General features: G+C 39.9%; 2 protein-coding genes across 11 annotated transcripts in view; one reads left to right on the forward strand and one right to left on the reverse strand.

The window, feature by feature from the left end:
- The first annotated feature begins 7,659 nt into the window (after positions 1-7,659).
- On the forward strand, positions 7,660-14,498 carry prkab2 (protein kinase, AMP-activated, beta 2 non-catalytic subunit). The gene is made up of 8 exons (XM_016248267.1): positions 7,660-7,768; positions 8,412-8,596; positions 9,839-9,996; positions 10,104-10,197; positions 11,257-11,371; positions 11,489-11,622; positions 12,727-12,795; positions 12,884-14,498. The coding sequence occupies exons 2-8, from the start codon at positions 8,438-8,440 to the stop codon at positions 12,959-12,961; spliced, it is 807 nt and encodes a 268-aa protein (XP_016103753.1). The 5' UTR covers positions 7,660-7,768; positions 8,412-8,437; the 3' UTR covers positions 12,962-14,498.
- Positions 14,499-15,491: 993 nt separating this feature from the next.
- LOC107563397 (myomegalin-like) overlaps positions 15,492-22,500 on the reverse strand; it is a 70,035-nt gene continuing 63,026 nt past the window's right edge. For 7 of the 10 annotated variants that reach the window (XM_016248265.1, XM_016248266.1, XM_016248261.1 and 4 more), the window contains 11 exons: positions 22,316-22,432; positions 21,475-21,664; positions 21,242-21,366; positions 20,650-20,868; positions 20,361-20,447; positions 18,889-19,094; positions 18,672-18,815; positions 18,446-18,584; positions 18,179-18,225; positions 17,986-18,040; positions 15,492-16,524 (listed from right to left, as the gene is read on the reverse strand). In XM_016248265.1, the coding sequence (XP_016103751.1) occupies positions 16,376-16,524; positions 17,986-18,040; positions 18,179-18,225; positions 18,446-18,584; positions 18,672-18,815; positions 18,889-19,094; positions 20,361-20,447; positions 20,650-20,868; positions 21,242-21,366; positions 21,475-21,664; positions 22,316-22,432 (1,478 nt within the window). In that variant the 3' untranslated portion in view covers positions 15,492-16,375. The remainder of the gene's footprint in view (positions 16,525-17,985; positions 18,041-18,178; positions 18,226-18,445; positions 18,585-18,671; positions 18,816-18,888; positions 19,095-20,360; positions 20,448-20,649; positions 20,869-21,241; positions 21,367-21,474; positions 21,665-22,315; positions 22,433-22,500) is intronic. The other 3 variants (XM_016248259.1, XM_016248264.1, XM_016248262.1) reach the window with 3 other exon arrangements.

Here is a 22,500-nt window from a genome sequence, read left to right on the forward strand (position 1 = left end):
ATATTTTGTAACTGATATGGAACTTAATAGGTAGCCAGTGCAGAGACTGTAAAATTGGGGTAATATGATCATATTTTCTTGACCTGGTAAGGACTCTAGCCGCTGCATTTTGGACTACCTGTAGCTTGTTTATTGAAGATGCAGGACAACCAGCTAGCAGTGCATTACAGTAGTCCAGTCTAGAGGTCATGAATGCACAGGTATCATGTTTCGTAACTTGGCCATGTTTCTAAGATGGAAGAATGCCGTTTTTGTAACATGGGAAATATGATTTTCAAAAGACAAGTTGCTATCTAATATAACACCCAGATTTTTGACTGTAGAGGAAGTAACCATACATCCGTCTAGTTGCAAATTGTCTTTTGGTCCAATAAGTAATATCTCTGTCAAATTATTGGTCATCCAGTCCATCCAATTTTTAACACACTCTGTTAGCTTAGATAATTTAGAAGTTTCATCTGGTCTTGTTGAGATATATAGTTGAGTATCATCAGCATAACAGTGGAAATTAATCCCGTATTTTCTAATAATATTACCAAGGGGCAACATGTATATTGAAAATAGCAGAGGACCTAGGACAGATCCTTGTGGCACTCCATATTTTACTGGTGATAATTGAGATGACTCCCCATTTAAATGAACAAAATGATAGCGATCGGACAGGGAGGATCTAAACCATCTTAAAGCCTGCCCTTGAATACCTGTATAGTTTTGTAATCGATCTATGAGTATGTCATGATCTATAGTGTCGAACGCAGCACTAAGATCAAGTAAAACTAGCAATGAGATACAGCCTTGGGCTGAAGCAAGTCATTTGTACAACAAGTGCAGTTTCTGTGCTATGGGGGGGCCTGAAACCTGACTGAAATACTTCATAGAGATAATTTTTTTGCAGGAAGGAGTACAGTTGAGCAGACACAACTTTTTCTAAAATTATAGACATAAAAGGAAGATTTGAGATGGGTCTGTAATTTGCCAGTTCACTAGGATCTAGTTGTGGTTTCTTAATAAGAGGCTTAATAACCGTCAGCTTGAATGGTTTTGGGACGTGACCTAAAGACAATGACGAGTTAATAATATTGAGAAGCGGTTCTTCTGCTACAGGTAACAACTCTTTCCTTGTGCCAGCTTGTGTTGGTCATCAGGGTGGACAGGGATTGTCCAAAATCCCGAGGCGACGTCCAATTTTGGATGGGCGGCGGTGTCTGTGGCTTGACACTGTGACTCGTTGGAGTCTACTGACTGGAAGGGCAGAGGATCGCGGACTTGCGTCCATATCTTTAGGTGCTTGAAGTCTATTAAGGGTTCAAAGCGATTAAGCAGGTCTTTTCCAATGAGGAGTGGATACGTGTTGAGTGGTGAGACGTATACTGGGTGAACGAGGTCCATCGGTCCCACCGTTAGGTGAATTGGGGCCATATGTTTTAGTTGTAGGCCCATGTGGGAATATGCTTGAAGGTTCAGCTTGCACCTTTGGCGTTTGAGGGGTCCGTTAGCCCTCTTCATTCTTTCTTGGATTTCCTCGAGGAATTCGGTAGACATTAGAGTAAAGTCGGCTCCCGTATTGAGAAGGGCTTCGACTCTGATGTGGCGTTCGATGACGATGGGGAGGTAAAACTTTCTTGCTATACCTTTCTCTATAACTCTCTACTTGTTCTGTCTCAGGCAAGTGGTCTGTCCATGTCTCTGCTCCGCCATGGCTTCCTGCTCTGCCGTCATCACCCGGCCGCCCTGCTCTGCCTGCTCCGCCATGGCTGCCTGTTCTACCTGCTCCGCCATGGCCCCCCGCTCTGCCTGCTCCACCATGGCTCCCCACTCTGCCTGTTCCTCTTCATGGGCCTTGCCCTCCGTCCCTCCCCCAGTTCCGCCTCCACTTCACCACCCTCCTGGACTTGTTGGGTTTTGTTTGTGTTTGTTTCGGATTATGTTTGGATGTTTGGATCACTGTAAATAAAACTGCACTTGGGTTCTCACTTCAACTCGCATTCAGTGGATGAGTCGTTACAGGTGTAAAAAATATAATTCAGAAAGAAGAATCTTGCAAGATAAGATATATGAATTGGAACAAGAATGGAGTTTGAAGGGGATTTTGGGGGCAGATGAGAAAATGTGGGAATGTAGTAAGGCTCTCTTTAATTTTCTTAAAGATACAGGGTTAGAGCACAGTATATAGGTGTGGGAATTTATTTATTATTTTTTTTCTTCTCAATTATAACTATATAAAGTATATGAACCCATGAAGCTGCACACCCTATCAGCGGTTAATGAAGTGGAAAAATGGGCTAACAAATGGAGTTTTTGACTATCGGTGACTAAAACTCAACTTGTCTGTTTTGCGAAGAGGAATCATATCCCTGAAATAGAAATGAAGTTATATGGACAAGTACTTGAACAAGTTAAAGATATAAGATATCTAGGAATATGGATGGATTCCAGGTGGTCCTTTAAGATACATATTCAGAAGTTATATATATAGAAGTTATACGGATAAAACATTGTGGCAGATGCCCTGTCTCAGGTCAAAGGAATAGTGTCTACTTGGTTAGGCTGGTTCTATCAAACATGCGTATATGTTTGTTTTTAAGGATGAGGGTGTTACGTCCCGTATTGCTTTGAGAGGGATGTTTTCTCCTTTTTCTCTTTCTTTGCCTCACTCAGCTCACACACCTCACTCCTTGTTTGACATTTAGTGATGGGACCAGTGCAGCATGTCACGTGACTTACATCTTACTACACGCAGGGTAAAGTTGTCTAAACACACTAATTTACGAGCGGATGCCAACCTCTGTATTTATGTTTGTTAGTCAGTGAAATTAGTGGCGTTCTACACTGAAGATGTTATTTTCTTTCATTTCTTTTGTTTAGCTTTGATTGGTGCTAGTTAGCGTGTTTGTTTTATTCTTTTCTTTTCTTTAGCACCACTCTTGTCCCTTACTTTTGTTGTCTTTCATTTATTATGTTTGTATATAATTCGTAAATAGATATTTGTTGGGTTTTTCGAAGGTATTTTGGGTTTGTTTGTAGGGATGTAACGATTCACTCAACTTACGATTCAATTCCCAAATTATTATTATTTTTTTTTTTTACAAAATTAGATTTAAGACAAATTAGAAATTAAATGTGTCCTTTTATAAATACTGTACGTTTCTTTGTGAAATTGAAATATAACACTATAATAATATACTAATATAGCACTTGTAAATTATTGCTCTTTTGTTGGTTTTGATTGCTTCTAGTCACTTTGAATAAAAGTGTTTGCTAAATAACAAAATTTAAATATAATGTAAATGTAAATAACCAAACTAAATTGAAATTGTAAAACAAGCCCCAAATCAAATAAATAACACAAATAAAAGAAATCACTTCATATTAACAAACTAAGGCTTTGTCTGTGCTCTTTCTATTTAAAATTAGAGGCAACCACTGCATTTTAATCATGATCCAAACAAAGATGCTGCATACATGCAACATGAGCAGTTTTTAATATAAATTAGATTGTATAATTTCGAAATTTGAAGCAACAACAGAATGGTTTGACTTCAGTTTTGTGAAACTATCTCCTACCCCTAATTGAATCGCGATTTGTTTAGCATCTCAACCGATTTGAATCGTCACATATTTAAATCGATTTTCAACCGGCTCGCGGTTAATTGTTACATCCCTATTTGTTTGTATTATTATTGGGAGCATTGTAATTGTAACGGAAGAGGTCTGACGCAACAGGTTAGTATTTACAAACAGTTTTATTAGGTCACAGAGAGTACGGGTGTAGGATCCAGATGATGATGATGATGATGATGATGATGATGATGATGATATGGTGAGTGAATAGTTCATGGAACAGGTCAAAGGATATGATGAGTGGAATAATCAGAGTCTTTGTCTTTACAGGAGCTGGAATGCACACAGGAGGAGCACACACACCTCAGCGATCCGGGAACTAGGAAGAACACAGGAGGCAAGTAATGCAGGAAGTATGGAACTCAGACATTAAGGCAGGGTCCAATATGTCGGTCCTAGGTACCCATGAGCGAAAATGCACCATGAAGTTCTAAACAGTTTTATTAGGTCACAGAGAGTATGGGTGTAGGATCCAGATGATGATATGGTGAGTGAATAGTTCATAGAGCAGTTCAAAGGATATGATGAATGGAATAATCAGAGTCTTTGGCTTTACAGGAGCTGGAATGCACACAGGAGGAGCACACACCTTAGCGATCTGGGAACTAGGAGGAACAGGAGACACTTGGAGATGAGGAAACACTAGGAGGAACACAGGAGGCAAGTAATGCAGGAAGTATTCAAATGGCAGCAGTAACAAAGTCATTGAGTCCTCTACGTGTACACGAGACCGGACAATGGGGGTGTCTGAGGTATGTGCTTTTATGCAGGCTGATGATTAGGTGCTTGATTGGTGACAGGTGCAGGTGCTCAGTACTCAGGTGATAGGGATCGTTGTGATTGGGTGGTGGTGGAGCCTGGCCGATCTATTACAGTAATATTGACTTATTTCTCTACTAAACGCAAAATTCATATTCAGTTTTGTCTCTGCCTGCTTCTTAATTGCACACACCGCACCTCCATAGCAGAGACCTCCCAAAAACCCAAGACGCCAGATAATTAGGGAGACATAACAGTAGATAAGTGCAAAAAAAGTAATAATGTACTACAATGTTTCACAGGAATGGAATGGGGAGCTAGTAGGAAATCTTTACAAAGAATATATAGTGCACTGACTTGGTCAGCAATTGATTATGGATACATAATTTATGGATCTGCATCTAAATCCTAATAAGGTGGGAGAAATGCCTATAACTTTACGAAAATTGAAATTAACTATGAATTATTGGATAAATGTAAAAGGGCATTCAGAATTACATCCAGTAAAGGACATATTGAATGCTGGGAATATGGGACAAATAAAATAAAACATTTTGGTTGGACAGCAACTAGAGAGGCTACAGTTTTGGGTATTACAGAAATCTCAGTTAGTCCCTCTGTTGTAATTCCGAATATTCCTCCTTGGTTGCTTCCTATGCCTTTACAAGATACAATACACAATATATGCTCTACAATATATGGTTAAGAATGAGAAAATGTTATCTAAGGAGGTTGTTGTTCAACAATATCTAGATCAAAATTACTCTTCAATGCTCCATATCTTCACAGATGGTTCTAAAGATCCTACATCAGGAAAGTCAGCTGCAGCTGTATATATCCGAAGATTACAAGTCAACATTCAGAAAAGGATAACTAATTATGTACCAGTCTTTACAACAGAGCTAATAGCAATTTTATTAGCTATTCAATGGGTGGAGGAAGTTAAGCCTAAAAGGGTAGTCATTTGTTCAGATTCCTTGTCAGCTTTAAATAGTTTAATAAGTGAACAATCAACATCAAGAAAGGATTTAATCTATGAAGTACTTATAAATCTTCTTAGGATTCAGGAAATTTGTTTATTCCTGAGGTTCCTATGGGTACCTGCACATGTAGGAGTATTAGGAAATTAAATAGTCTAATAGTAGAATGTTGAGGTACAAATTCCACTGAGTAAAGTAGAAATAAAAAGAAGAATTAAAGAACACATTAATAAAAAGTGGCAGGAAATGTGGGACAAGGATTTAAAGGGCAGACACCTATACAATATCCAAAAACAAGTTGGCAAAGAGAGAATATGCTTTAACAATAGAAAAGAAGACATAATAATTACTCGCCTTCGAATAGCACATTCTGGTTTAAATCATTCATTATTCACAATAGCGAAACATCAGTCAGGATTATGTACTACGTGTAGTGTAGCAGAGACTATTGAGCATGTACTTCTACAGGAACGTGCACACATAGACATCAAAGGGGGCTTTAGCACCTGCCCTTTTTCTTCCTCGAGAGAAAGTGCCCTTTTTTTCTGGGGAGTTTTTTTTTAATATATAATAAATTAATATATGTGTGCGTGTGTGTGTTTGTTTCTGTTTACGCTCAGCTGTCCTGGCAAACAAATAAAATATCAAAATATCAGGTCGGGTCAGGAAATGTTGAGACTGTCGAGTATCGAGTTCTGATGTCATTCTCCCTCTGCGCCTCCGCACCACAGCAGTGTGGCGCACATTTGATCAGCTGCACACCAAGTCACAGACATGCAGAAAGTCGCAGATTGCAGAAGTGAAGCCCTCCTCTCTCTCCAGCTGTGTCTGTCTTGCTGTGGAGGTGAGTGTTGATGAACAAAAGACTAAGCTACCTGTGCCTCGAATTTACAGCTAATTATCCTATCCATGACTCATGAGAGCTACCAAGTTACTTAAAGTTTAGCTAAGGCAATAGGAAATCTAGTAGGTTAGAGCAGTGCAGGTTCTTTCCCTGCATGATTGTTTATTCAAATGCATTTAGAATGATCACAAAATTCAAGATATGGGGGCAGAAATGTATATATTTATATCATTTCATATAGTTAATCAGTATCACGCGAAGACTGACGTTTTTTCCACCAAAAAGCCGCATGATTACAAATGTGATATTGATTTTATACAGCAGTTCAATAAAGAAGAAATCAGTATTACGACACTTACGTTTTGACACAATATTGACTGTTTTTGCTCTATTTCGCCAACAAATATAATTTCAATGTGCGTCTCTGAGCAACAGGACAGAGTTTGGTTCCTGAATGAATCAAGCGTTTACATGATTCGGTTCAGTCGCAGTGACTCGCTTATTAACAGTGACTTGCTGCCACCTGCTGGCGGCTTTCATTTCACATTTAAAGCATCTTTGCATTTTCTTAAATAATTTCAAATGTCAGTATTCAACGTTTTATGTTTAAAATATGGAAACCGTATGAATGCATGTGTAACTGCAGTTTAAACACATTCCTGTCCTGCATTAAACAGTGTGTAAACGCATCTAAACGCCTCTTCAGACGCAGCTGCTGTGTTTCCTCTGCACTGCAAAGATTCAGTTTAATACTCATTTATTTTGCTTGGTAACAGCCCACATGACTTATTATTCTAATGGACTGATTCAATTTAAGAGTTTAACTGAAAAGATGATGATGCACACTTTTAGAAAAATGGCTTTATAAAAGGTAAAAATGCTCATAAAAGGTACAAATCGATTAAAACTTATTGGGAGAGATTAATTTCTCTCACTGCTGTGAAGTGACCAGCACACAGAATATGAAGAATATCAAGCACTTCAGGAGTCAGCTGTCCACCGCAGTCCTTAAGATATCAGCACAATAACACACTCAGCACAATATCATCTAATTATTGTTATCGATCAAATACCAGAAAATATTGAGATACATACAATATTGCACATCTCTAATATATTTAATGTTTTGTTTAGAATTAAAAAAAAAAAAATATGAGAAGTGCCCTTTTTTCCACTTCAGCCCCTGCCCCTCAAAATGTCTGCATGTCCCTGTACTTCTACATTGTGCAGTATATACCAAAGAAAGAGAGGAGTTATTTAAGAAACTGAGAAACATAGGAGTAATTAATTTCACTATATCAAATCTTTTAAATTGTGCCTCAGGATTGCCTATTTCGTGTTAATGCTTCACACTCCAGTCCAGCTGGTGGCGGTAATACACCATAAGTTGGCTTGTCTACCGCCATTAAATTGTACAAGAAGAAGAAGCGGCACACTCCGGTACAGTAGGTGGCGGTATGCACCGGAACACGCTGGTTGTGACCCGCCATTAAAACCAGAGAGAGAGAGAGAAAGTGCAGTCCTTCACAGCGCGGGAAATAATATTCATTGTTATTCATCTGCGGTAATAAATACTGATCGCACTTTTTACATTTTTACTTTGCTGCAAGCACTATTAACACATGCGGTTCATGTTATGATAGTTTCTTCTGAACGTGAATGATCGATTAATCAGCATGCTAACAGCTAGCAAACACTTGTCACATATAGAAACAACATCTGAATATAACTAAACAGACTCCTCTTGTAAGCGTTTAACAGCGGTGTGTTTGGTCACACAGCAGTGACGGTGTCTGAGTTTCTTTATCTCTGAGTCTCTAGAAACACAGCAGCTCTAGCTGTGCTCGCCATGCTGACAAACTGACAATAATGTGTCAAAATATAAAGCTAAAGAGTAGAAAGTAGAAAGATTATAAGTAATAAATGTTCCTAAAAGTGTAAACAGCACAGTGCATCAGAATTTTGTCTTTTAATAATATTTATATTCAGTTTACTGATGCCTCTTTAAATATCAGCATGAGTCTGATGGAGGGTGTTTTCGTGAGCACAAGTTTAATGTTAATCCTTCACATGAGTGCTTCTGTAGACGCGAGCAAGTTCTTGTGAAGGGCCATTCTGAGTTTTCTGAATGGCTGTTCATCAGTTGAAGTGTTTGCAGTAGCATCAGTAAAGCGCACTCCTGATGTTTGCTTGTGTCTGTGGTGAAGGCTGGGTTAGAGGAATCTGCTGCATCATGGGAAACACCAGCGATCGAGTGTCTGCAGAGAGACCCGGAGCGAAGCCGCAGCGGGCCGACAGCGGAGCCCCCCGGGACCGGGACCTGGAGCCCAGCAAACTGATGGACAGCACCGACGACCCCAATATATTCAACACACACGGGCCAGAGTCTAAAGTATGAACAGAACACATGATGACGTTTAAAATAAAGTAATGTTGTATAAACACATGACTTCACCTGCTCATGTGCATCTGATGAATTTGCCAATACTTTATTATCTATTTATTAGGGCTGGGTAAAAAATATCGATATCTCAATATTAATCAATTCTCATTTTTACGGAACGATAACGATTCTTAAATCCCAAGAATCGATTAGTCCGTTTTCAGTTAATGGACGGAACGTTTAAGAGCGCTTCCCATCCAATCAATCGCAGTAAGCATTGTGCTTTGGTACTCTTAATATGAAACAAAGTCTCAGATTTCAAATTCTGTCCATTGTATTGCAGTATTCAAACAATAAATGTCGTTTTGGCGCTGTTTAATGTGAAGTGACAGATCGCTGTAGCGCCTCAGATCAACAGAAGTGAACTGATCAGATCTCCTCCACATTAATACCAGCTTCAGCACAAAATAAACATGACTAAACATCCGAAGGCAAGTTAAAGAAAGAGTACAACTTTACAATCCGTCTCCGGTCTCGTGTAATCACTCGATCAGTGTTTCAGCCGCGCAAAGACCTCAATATAACGACTTATAAACAATGCCACGTCACATTTACCTCAGAAACACATTCGGTGACCATAAACTCATTAATCAGATAGAAAAATAAACTGTAGAGAGGGGCATTTTGCTAAATATATGCACCATATAACATATTCATTATAAATCTGACTGTTCTTCAATGTTTAATTTGTTTGAATAAATCCATCAAGTTTTTATGACAGCCACCATTATGTTTATATATTTTTTTTAACTAATTGAAATATGTAATTGTAACTTTATTATTTTAAAAACTTCATTAAGTATAATTTTAACAAATCAGACGATTTTAACCTTCAGTATTATAGTAATGTAGTGCCAGCTGACTCGTGTATATTTTACAGCATTAGTTGAGAGTTTTTCCTTGAGAAACTTTGGCACGTACTGTACCTGATATATATCCAAAATAACCGATATTGAATCGAAAGCTTGTGACTGAGAATCATGAAATTTGTGTCAAAACCCAGCCCTACTATTTATCGTCATCATTACCATCTTCCAGCCTCTCTCTGACGGTTAAACAGACTATTGATATGTAAACAGTAATCAAGACTTTGTTTCATAAATGACCTCAGGAATGATTAGCTGACCTCCTGTGAATTACTGGAGAGTTTGCTGTCATATCATTCTAGTCAAAAGCAGCTGTGTTCTGCAGGCCGCGGGCGAGAAGGACTTGGCTCCGGATCTAGAGGACATGGTGAAGACGGGTCGGCAGGCTCGACCCACAGTGATCCGCTGGGCCGGAGGAGGCAAGGAGGTCTGCATCACCGGCTCCTTCAACAACTGGAGCAGCAAGATCCCCATGAATAAAAGGTATCTGTGCGCTCGTCTTTCTGCAGCGCAAACCATAATGAACAGAAGGTCGCATGTTGTTATTTCATGAATTAAGTTTGTGAAAATGTTTTTCTGTTTTTTTCGAGCCATAATGATTTTGTAGCAATCTTGGACCTGCCTGAAGGTGAACATCAGTACAAATTCTTTGTTGATGGCCAGTGGCTTCATGACCCCTCTGAGGTGACTATATCTGCACAACGGTCTGCATTTAAACCGTCACGTGACTTTTGAACATAGCTTGCTGTTGTAAGTATTGCTACTATGTAGACAAATGGCAAGCAAACATGATGTCAGTGCAGGTTGTAAGCGTACAGTCTGTTGCACACAGACGAGAAGCAGCTCATGATGTCGTGGTTAGGATTGATTCTGCTCTCACACGCTCAAGCTCAAGCTCAGGGGCAGCCGTCTAAAACACTGAATCTCATCACTATACAGGCAGAAGTTCACTTCAAGAATGAACAAAGTGGAATTAATTAGACTCAAGTTGGGTGAATGAAAGAAACAGAAAGAGAAGGTATGATCTGTATTATGATATAATGAAACGGTCAAGCCAAGTCAGCTTTATTTCTATAGCGCTTTACACAATACAGATTGTCAGAGCAGCTTTACAGTGTTAAACAGGAAACTAGTGTTTCAATAATGCAAACTAAATTAAATTCAGCTGTAAAGCAGCTCTAATAAGAGGGCAATAGACAATAAAAGAGGGTTAGATCCAAGCCACAAAAAGACAAACGCTTTACTGAAAAATGCAAATCTTCCAGCAGAGATTGATGTCAGTGTGTACATTATCAATGATTTGGGACAAATGTAATGTAGAGGAAAACCATGTGTGGTGCGTCAGGATTCTGAAGCTGTGTGCTGCTGGTGTGTGATCATAAAACAGTGTGTTTGAGTTTGAAAGATGTGTGACCCGCTGAAAGCTACACAGTTAAATCAGAGAACACCACGAGCACAGTCTGAGTAAACAACAGTTGGGGTTTTAAATGAGCACAAAATGAAACTGAAGCAGATCTGGTTAATCTGTTCACCCTAAATAAAAACTGTCGTTTCATCATTCCCTCAGCCTCATGTCACTCCAAACCCATAATGCTTTTCTCAGCATTAGAGATGTTCAGCAGGACTGTTTTTCACCTCTCATGCATCACCATCGTAATCTGTTGTGCTTTACAGAACGAAGAGTCACATGATGGCTGGCTGAAGTCGTTCCTTTGAATTGAAATGTATCTGTTTTCTCTTCAGCCGGTTGTCACCAGTCAGATGGGCACCATTAACAATCTGATCCATGTGAAGAAATCAGATTTTGAGGTGTTTGATGCACTGCAGGTGGACTCTCTCGAGTGCTCTGATACGTCCGGTAAGAGCCGTCTGTCAGTGTTAGAATAACAGAACACAAATGTGTGGATGTACAATCGCTGTCATGGATGATCCAGCAGAAAAAGCCAGTGTTAATGTGATGCAGTGTTGTGTGTAGATCTGTCCAGCTCTCCGCCTGGGCCGTACAGACAGGAGGTGTACGTGTTCAAGCCTGAGGAACGCTTCAAAGCACCCCCCATCCTGCCGCCTCACCTCCTACAAGTCATTCTCAACAAAGACACCAACATATCGGTGAGAATCCTCTCTGTCTTACTGCCACGACTCTGTTACATGTACAGTAGTATTGCCAAAGCGTCCGGGCAAAAACATGCGCCAGTAATGGTAATAAAAATAGTGTATCAGTACATAATTAAAGAGTCATGAAACCTCAAACCATATTTTTGAGATGTTAACAGATGCTAAAACAATAATAATAGCACCAGTTAGGTTTATTAATAAGGGGAAACTTATCATTTTTGCATTTTTCTGAGCCATTGTTTTTCTGGTTTGAAAAGCAAAGTTAATGCTGCTTCACAAAATGTGTGTTAAACTCGTGCAGCCAGAGTCTAGACTGACTGGAAAACATCAGTTTCCAAGATTTTCTCTGTATTATTTAGGAGAAGGAATTCGTAACATCCAATCACTGCACTATATTATGCATGACAAAGTATTACTTTGACGGTCTTGAACCCTCGTTTTTGTAGAGACATGGGTCCTATCTTCAGTGCATTAATATGAAGTGTTGTTTGTGTTTTCTTGCTACCAACACATTTCTATCACAACACGCAGTCGCGAGGAGTTCGACAACACTCAGTGACGTTAATATCTGGACTGGTTCAAGGTTTTATGAGCGTAGTCAAGCAGACCACATTTTTTAAGAACAATGTATTAAAGCATTTGTTCATGATAGTTGCTTGTGGTATCTTATGATATGATGCATGGAAGTTTTGTTGTGATAGCAACACTATATTTTTTTCACTCACATTTTAATATTCATTAATCTGTATAATTGTATAAGTGCTTTATGGGTTGATGTCTCCTCTCTTCCCGCCCTCTACATTCCCCCTTTTGTACAGCTTTACATGAGTCTTTTTCAAATCTGAGATGTGAATGAGCAGTGCTAAAACACGGTTTCATGACGCTTTAAACATTCAACAAGAAATGAATGATCTTTGCTTGGTTGTTTTTATTTTTATCAAGATTCTTTCTCTGCCCGTTCAGTTCAATAAAAAATTTCATTGAATTGAACCCATGAGCTCTACTTTAAAAAAAACTTATTTTGTTCCTTCAGCTTGCTCTTTTAAATGCATAAACATCAGTCTTGAGTCTTTTAGCAGTCTGTTTTGCGTGTTTCAGTGTGATCCTGCCCTGCTGCCAGAACCCAACCATGTGATGCTCAATCATCTGTACGCGCTCTCCATCAAGGTACATTAAACACCTCTAAAGCAGCCGTGTGCTGACAAACGCTCTCATATAATGGTAAATAACTGTGATCGAATGTATTCTGTCTCAGGATGGTGTGATGGTTCTCAGCGCAACTCATCGTTATAAGAAGAAATATGTGACGTCTCTTCTGTACAAACCTATTTAATAAGCTGTGGATGATGCATGGTGTGCTGTCCTCATCCTCTATAGTCCAGATTGCACTATTAACACATTAATACATGCAGTAGATCTGTCAGCTTGAGACTTCAACAGTAGTGTGTGTGTGTGTGTTTGTGTGAGTGTGTGTGTTTGTGTGAGTGTATGCGTGCGTGTGTGTGTGTGTGTGTGTGTGTGTGTGTGTGTCCTGTCATCACACATTCAATACAATGACATCTAAACGTCTTAGCTGCAGCATTTTGCGATTACAATCTTGAGGGCCAGAGTTTTATCTGTCCAAAGCGTTTATAAAATGTTGTCAAACAGGATTCATATATTTGAAACCTGCTACAGACACAAGGTGTTCATAAATAAAAGTGAGTTCAAGTTTAGAGTTTAACACAGATGAACATTTGAACGGAATGATTCATTGCACGCTTTTGTAGTGTCAAACTGCATTTTAGAAACTGTGTCTGTTTTCAGAACGAAAGGAAGTTTCAGCCAAACACAGTGACATTTAGTATTTACCTTCCTAACAGAAATATTCACTTCAATACTTTCACCTGGGCATTGATGTGCTTTGAGCAGAGTTGCGTTATGACTTCATCAAAAGGAACAGCATCAGAATGGCACAAACAGATTTTGAACTGTGTGAGTTTTCTGGAGTTTTCCTGCATGTGGTTTGAATTTCCCCGTGATGCGGTCAGACGAGCACTTTAGCTGTTTCACGGTGACACAAACACGTTCTTTATTTTATCAAGCAGGAATGTATTTTTGCGTCTGTCAAAAATGTTACTTTTATGCTCAACACTGTATTGGCCAAAGGTATGTGGACACCTGAGCTTAACTGGTTTGTTCCAATGGTGTTCAGGTCGGATTTTTCAGGCCAGTCTAGTTCTGCAGCAGTGTCTGGACACACGTCTCTTTCAGGAGCTTGTGAAGGGTTCATGACAATGTTGGAAACACAGAATTCTCTAGAATGTTGTTGCATGTGTAACCTAAAGATTCATTTTCACTAGAATTCCTGGAATAGACAGACCTGTTCATTAAGAATGGGGCATCCACATATGTTTGGCCATAATATGTATGATGTTTGTATTAAATATTTGTTGTGTGAAATGTTTGGTTTTGTTGGTTTTACCATTTCTGGTCATCGATATTAAATGCTGAAACAGAATTGTGATTTGTGATCACATCAGGATTTTTTTAACGATGATGATGATATAGATTATATTTGAGGTTTTCATTTGTTTGCTGTGAGTTTAATATTTATTGACGTTGAAGATGTAGTCACTCCAAAGATACTAATGGTAACTTTAATATGATGCAAGTGTGATTTTCCAAAGGAAAGATTCTCCAAAATAAGAGTTTCATGGGATAACGGTAACACCACAGCATAGCTTTAAATGCTTTGACAGGTTATTTTGAAGGAAAGTCCACTAACTTGATTGTTTTTCTTTTTATCATATGTACTGATAAATTATTTGTTGAGCTATGCATTATAAATTATGGATGTTTTGCTTCAAAAATAAAGCAAACTGTTCTAGATTGTGATTCTGTTTCTTTGTGTACAAACTATTTTACGCATTTCAAAACTTTACATCTATGCAACGTTAGACAAAATGAAAATGAATGCATTTCTATTATTTATTCATGTTTAAATTCCAAATGCAGCTGTAATAATGCATGGCACATTTTCATCAGCTTCAGACACAGAGATTGATTGGCTCTTGTGCCGGCAATCTTTTTAAACTATTTTACGCATTTCAAACTTTACATCTATGCAACGTTAGACAAAATGAAAATGAATGCATTTCTATTTATTCATGTTTAAATTCCAAATGCAGCTGTAATAATGCATGGCACATTTTCATCAGCTTCAGACACAGAGATTGATTGGCTCTTGTGCCGGCAATCTTTTTTTTATATTGCACAATAACATCAGTAACCATGGCAACAAATGAGCCTTCAAGCACTATATACATATACAGATTTCAGAACCAACATGCTGCTTATTTTTCTCTCTACATGAATTCAAGTGTCTTTTTCCCCCTCTGGCTTTGGTTTTTCATCCAACACATTACTGCATCACATCAATCCCTCAGTTATTCTTCATTTGTGGTTCTGAATAAAGTGATACGAAGGCTAAATACTGTGGAGCGATTGATATTGCATTTCTCTCTGAAGAGAAATCCCTTACGTGGCTGTTCAAAGGCAAAGCAACATTCACTTACAAGCTTATGTTTTCATCCTATGCAAGAGATTTGAGGCAAGGCAACTCTGCAATATTTTAGGCAACTTCTAGTTTATAAACTGGTGTAATGTACCCAGTAAGTTCATCTATATGATGTCTCACATTATGATCAAACGGCTATTGCACAGCTACCCGTGTTTTAAAACAGTTGCATATTCTATAGTAAATGTTGACTAGATTAACCCACACCGCCCAATTAAAACAACAGGAAGGCATTTATGTACAGCTCAGAAAGAAATGATACAGCACAAATCTAGAAGCAATAAAGAAACATCTCTGATTGTGACATCAGCAGCTCTGGTCCCACTAATCCCTGCCAAAGTTTGCCATCTCTAGTTCAGAAATCTTCAACACTATCATTGATTATATCTGCACAGGAATAACTGCACAAATCAATGACAACTTGAATTTTATATTCATTTTTGCAAATGCAGAAAATCACAAACCTATTTATTTGCTACGTTTGTATATCTCTGGCATAAGCGACTGCCAAGACACCCAAAGCACTCCTACAGAATTCCTACAAGGTTGTTAAAATAGTGCTAGTAAATATGGGTTACTTGAAATCAGTGTACATACAGAAGTCGACATCAACAGCACAGTTTAGGCAGAAAGAGAAATTAACCATGCAAACTTTGGCATGTTTGGTGAACCTCACCTCACAAAAGAACAAGTGTACTTTATTTTTGTCGACCTGCATCATGCAAATACTAAACACAGCATTCCATTTCAGTCAGTAGCACTGGATAATGATGACAATATCAGCAATCATACTAATACTAACAGTGGCTCAATATATGGCACAATGACCCTTGATGAAAGCACATGAACTTATTTCACATGCTTTAGTTGCCATTTCGTCTCATGACACGTGTCAGCAGAGGTCAGCGCTCAGAACGGCTTGCGTGCTGACCAGTGTTTTTGCCAAAAATCCCTGAGATACTCGAGGGAATTCTGTGGCAGTCTGTTTATATCTCAGAAAGTAAAGAATGTGTTTTCTTTCTCGTGGCAAAAGATAAATGTCTTCTCACAAACAGGCAATCAATAGGCATCTGGATTTTAACAGCCTACTGTTAAAGGAAAGAGGTCAAATGTTTCCTTTAGAAAGATTTTTAGAAAGAACGAGGGTGAGGTGGGTGAGTTAGAGGTGTTGACCGGTTGTCAGCTGGTTTAACGGGGGGCAGAAAGCTGAAGTCCCTCCCTGACACGCATCTTGGCAGGTTGCTGCAGACCGGTTGTTTCCACGGCGATCGCAGAGGATGCAGGGGTCACGCGACCCCAAGCAGAAGAACCTGCGGACGCACCTGTGAAGACTTTACCTGCAGAAGAGTGAAAGAGCCTACATGACCCAAATCAATCTTGATTATCAGAATCACATCAGGGGAAGCTGAGATGCATTGCTGAGGTTAATACTCACACACACACACACACACACACACACAGAGTCAGTTCAAACATTTTGTAATGTTTTTGAATCATTTGTAAATAATATTCTGTGTGTGATCAGTTGATTTGTCTGTTAACACATGCTGCAGTGTTTATAGTGATGCACCGAAATGATTCATTTATTCGGCTGAACAAGTTCTGTGTGCTGGAAAGCATTGACCGAAACGGTGATGTTTAATTAGTGCTTTTCCAGTCTCTATTTCACTACAACAGGATAACCGTGTGGACGTTAGTGCTGGATTAACGCCATATTTACCTCAGGAAAGTCATTCTATACACGTAAACTCAATAGTCAGCTAAAAAAAAAACTCTAGACAGAAGCATTTTGTTAAATATATGCACAGTATTACATATTCATTATAGTTTCACTTAACCTGTTGTCTTCATTATTTAATGTACGTTTGAATAAATCTGTCATGAAAAGTTTAATACAGCCACTGTTTAAATGTTGATATTTCAACAACGAATTGGAGAAGAACCACAATAAAAACTGCCTTATGTGCAATTTATGTTTATATGCAACTCAGTTTGAGTGTTGAATATTAAATAAATACAATTTTGGTTTCTGTGTTTCAGGAAAAAATTAATTTCGGTGCATCACTAGTGTTGTTTTATGATGCAGCACGCACATGCTGCAGTGTTTATAGTGATGCACCGAAATGATTCATTTATTCGGCTGAACAAGTTCTGTGTGCTGGAAAGCATTGACCGAAACGGTGATGTTTAATTAGGATGGCGCTTTTCCAGTCTCTATTTCACTACAACAGGATAACCGTGTGGACGTTAGTGCTGGATTAACGCCATATTTACCTCAGGAAAGTCATTCTATACACGTAAACTCAATAGTCAGCTAAAAAAAAAACTCTAGACAGAAGCATTTTGTTAAATATATGCACAGTATTACATATTCATTATAGTTTCACTTAACCTGTTGTCTTCATTATTTAATGTACGTTTGAATAAATCTGTCATGAAAAGTTTAATACAGCCACTGTTTAAATGTTGATATTTCAACAACGAATTGGAGAAGAACCACAATAAAAACTGCCTTATGTGCAATTTATGTTTATATGCAACTCAGTTTGAGTGTTGAATATTAAATAAATACAATTTTGGTTTCTGTGTTTCAGGAAAAAATTAATTTCGGTGCATCACTAGTGTTGTTTTATGATGCAGCACGTGTGATAAATCTCGTCCCTGTGTGTGATTGGACGAATCATGAGTAACTCAAGCGACCCCTGATGTCACATGACTGATCTCATAGAAGGAAGTGCTCAAGCAATGACGACACAAGCAGCGTGAGCTGAAACACACGCCACAACCCAGACCGTTACCATGGCAAAGAGAGGAAGAGGAGGAGCTTAGAGAGGAAATCCTGAGCTCATTCTTCTGGAAACACTCAGAGAAAATGAGAGAAATAGAGGAAAGACAGAAGAAAGAAAGAAGGAGGTCGAGATTCAAGATGAGGGACAAACACGAGACAAACAGCACTGAACACAACCTTTCTGAGATCAAACCAACACTCACCTCTAGATTCACTCGTGCTTTCTTCAGCACATCTCGCGTCCGGGAAACTATAAGACAGACGTGTTCTTTACAGCTCAGACTCTGATGACATTAGACTAAAACACCTTTGCTAATACACAAAACCACAACTCCAAACTCACTTTGACAAACCTCAAACTACTGAAACAAATCTAAGCTAATTGTGATTACGATGTTTGCCATAATCAAGTTTCAGCTTCTGAGAAATAACGGTGAAATAACACTTGACAACAGGCTGTCTGGACTCACGCTGGTTGACGATGAAGGTCTCCATGCTTTCTTTGGTTCGGTTGGAGCAGCGCAGACGCTGGATGGTTCCCTGAAGAACATCCTCCTGTTCAGCGATCCGCAAACGCAGCGACTGGATCTCCTCACGCATCGACTGCTCCTGAGAGGAAACAGCGCCACATTCAGCTCAGTTCATTCACATTAACACTGCATTTGATTTTTAGGGCTCAATAAATGCGCTTCGAACCCTCTGAATGAGATGAGCGGGACCGTCGCTGCTCGGAAGCGCCGCCCGCCAGAACATCTTGAGCAGAGACACGGCTTCGTCCAGAATCTGACGCAAGGTCTTGGTGTCGGAGAGCAGCGTTTTCACTGTACTGTAGTCCAGAGCCTGTAAGAGAGAAACACATGACACCACTGCTGTTTGCACAAGCGCTCTGATCTGTCATGCGTCTGAGCATCACCTTTCCTCCGCTGATCTCCAGCAGGGCAGAGCTGAGACTCGACCGCAGCGCCGCCTCCATCCGCTGCACCAGCGCCCGGCCCTCCATCACCTGCTGCTGCAGGGCGCTGTAGTCGTCCACGTGACCGATGGCGTGCCGCCCGTTACGATTCGCAAACGAGCCGTCTGGAGCTTCTCCTTCCAGATCCGCATGAGGCTCCAGTGAGTCTGAAGCAAAGACGGTTTTCAGTTCTTCTCATCAAACTAGTTACTGCACTTGAACATTTTTCAAACAGTACCATTAACAACTAGTTCTCAACCAGAAGTACAGTACTTCAACAGGTTCCAGGAGGCAGAGGTGTAATGAGTACCTAAAAACTTAACTTGAGTAAAAGTACAGATACCTTACAGTGAAAATTACTCCACTACACGTTACAAGTCACCAATTCCAAAACAACTCGAGTAAAAGTCTCAGAGTATCTGATTTTAACAGTACTTAAGTATTTTACTTATACTAAATATAGGATCAAAGATGCACAAGTCAAAGAGACACGCCAGTGATAAACTGTAACGTTGTGGAGAAACTGCGGAAAACAGGCAGAGGCAAGGATCTATGTGCTGGTATTTCATGGAAAAACTACAACAAACAATAAAGGGAACAAAGAACAGAATGACTGGCAAACAGACAACCATTACATTCAACAACTCACAAGGAACTAAAGACAAACTAGAGCTATATATACACACAGGGGAATAACAAGCTGAACAAGATAAGACACACCTGGGGAGACTACGGACTACAAACTGACTACAAACACCACGGGAGACAGGAAGTGACATAAAAGTCCAGGGCAAGGCACAGACAGCATGAAACAAAAACAAGAAAGAGTTGATTTGTGAGGAGAGCAATCACGTTTATTTTCTAAAACCAAAATTAAACTGAACACCTCAAAATTACAAAACAAACAAACAAACAAAAAATAATATCTTTCAAAAAGGTCTCTTCAGTATAATGATAAATAAAATAATGTTAAGTAAAATGAAAAAGCCGAAGTCTTCTTGCAGTGGCTGTGCTGGTTTGGGCCTCATTGCCGGCTGCAGTCATGTCCTCATCCCATATATAAAACACCTGCGATTCACAAATACTTGCTAAGGAACTTGCATTCACATAAAGTAGCCTTGTTGACAAGTTTGGGTGAGTAAGGGCAAAACACAAAAGTACCCGAAAAGATACTCAAGTACAGTAACTAATTACATTTACTCCAATACTTTACACCTCTGCCAGGAAGTAGTTGGAAAGTTTATCTGGAGCTGCTGCCAGAATTGCTAAAACTCGTCACAAACAAGCGCAGGTTCTCATTAAAGCCATGCCTATTAATATAAGTTATATTTACATAGCACTTTTCACAATGCACACTTTTCACAGCAGAAAATTAAAAATATCAATAATAATGAAAGTGATATGAGCAGTTCACGGTTAGCAAAGACACACACCGTTAGTGTTCACAGCGCTCTCCTCTATCTCGGAGTACGGCGAGTACAGGGGCCCCACGTCTCTGACAGGAGGAGAAGGAGACGGGTCTGTGGAGCACGGCAGAGCGGTTAGTACATTACAAAAACATCACGTTCATTCACATTTCTGGCAAACAGCAGGTAATTCTTGACATATTCAAGCACTTCTCAGGGCACATGCCAACACGTCACACGCGAGCGTCATGTTTTCTAGTTGTTAAATGACACATACAAGACACTCAAAGTGAAATCAGCATGTGTAAAATGTTACCGTGCAGAAGCTGTCGGCGGTAAAGCACGTCCCGCAGCGGACTGGCCGGGATGATGGGTGACGGGCGCTGATCGATGGACTGATCCAGGTGTTTCTGCAGCTGAGCTCGTAGATCACTGTTCTCCTGAACACTGCACTCTAGCTGGGCCCTTAGAGCCCGGACCTCCACCAGCAGCTCCCGCAGCTCCACCGCCGGGCAGCGCACCTCACACACCAACCCTACAGCAGCGGCCAACAGAGAGCAAGCCTTTCAACAGCCTCAGTGCACCGACTGGATGACAAAATCAATACCGGATTCGTTTTGAGCAACTGGAAACTGTCAGTTGCTGATAATCTTGCCCTCCGCAGTTAGTGCTCAATATTCAACATCACCGATGTACATATTCACACTTCACATGATGATAGATATTGCACCGCAGCAAATCAGACTAGCGAGCGGCAGCGAAGGGCCTCTTTTACATACATCTGTTGTGTTTCACAGAAAAAAGAGACTCATATAGGTTTGCAACAACATGAGGGTAAATAAACGAAGCCAGCATCTTTTTATTTTGGATGTGGGGTGGATCATTCCGGTGTGCTTGCGGTGTCTCACCTGCAGCGGCGCTCTTTCTCACGCCACACACGTGGTCGTACAGCTGTAGTTCACTCTGTAGGGAGTGTAGCAGCTGTCTGCTCTCTGCTAACTGCTGCTGGAGTAAAGTCACCTCGTGCTGCAGTCTGAACACAGATCAGCAGTTACTCAGCCTTCATTCATGTGTCACACTTATCAGTAAGATACAGATCACAGTGATCAGAAATTGTAGCTGTTCATATGGTTTCTCTGACCTGTTGTTGTGCTCCTGACTGTTTTGTCTGTCCTGTCGCAGCTGCTGGATTTGTTGACTTTGTTCACAGTTGTGTGTCTGCAGCCTCCTCAACTCCTCCTTCCATTGCTCCGCCTCTAACTCCGCCTGCTGCAGACGGACACGCCCAGAAAGTACCGCCTCCCGGAGCTGCTCCGCCTCTTCACTGCTGTCTGCATCAAACAAATGTCAAATTATTAACTCTCGAGGGTCCTACACACAGTGATGATCATTTTGAAAATACACAAGACTGTAAGATTAATGTGAATTAATGTGTACATTTTGCTGAAATACATATCCACTTTTAGCAGAGGCATTAAATGCATGTGATTTGTTGCACTTATATTTGCCAGTGTTGTCCACAAATGATGTCTATGTGGTCTATAGATTGATGGGCTGAGTAAAAGAAGAGCTAAACTATAATGCTCTCCATCAGCTGTTATAGGTTATCTAGTCTAGTGTTTCACAACCCTGTTCCTGGAGGCACAACAGTAAGCGTGACCCATTCATCAATTCATTCACCTGTCTACCTGTTGCACTCGTATTTGATATCGTCAGAGTTATTATAATAGTCTGGTCAGGTCACCTTTATTTCTATAGCGCTTTATACAGTACTGATTGTGTCAAAGCAGCTTTACAGTGTTAAACAGGAACATAGTTTGTCAATAATGCAAGAAGACAACAACAAAGAGTCATTTTTCAGCTAGTGAGTGAGTGAGTATGTATGTGTGTGACTGAGTGAGTATGTATGTGTGTGTGTGTGACTGAGTGAGTATGTATGTGTGTGTGTGACTGAGTGAGTATGTGTGTGTGTGTGTGTGTACCTCTGCTGGCTTGTAACCTTGACTGGAGTGCCAGATTTTCCTCCTTTAATGCTCTGACTTCATTGGTCAGTTGACTGACTGCATCATGACTGTGGATAAAGATGTTGGTTGGAGCCACTGTCAAACACACACACACACACACACACACACACACCAGCAATGAGCCTCTGGTTTATGTTTGAAAT

Source organism: Sinocyclocheilus grahami, unplaced genomic scaffold, assembly GCF_001515645.1.
Source record: "Sinocyclocheilus grahami isolate Dianchi unplaced genomic scaffold, SAMN03320097.WGS_v1.1 scaffold872.1, whole genome shotgun sequence".
Lineage (NCBI taxonomy): Eukaryota > Metazoa > Chordata > Actinopteri > Cypriniformes > Cyprinidae > Sinocyclocheilus > Sinocyclocheilus grahami.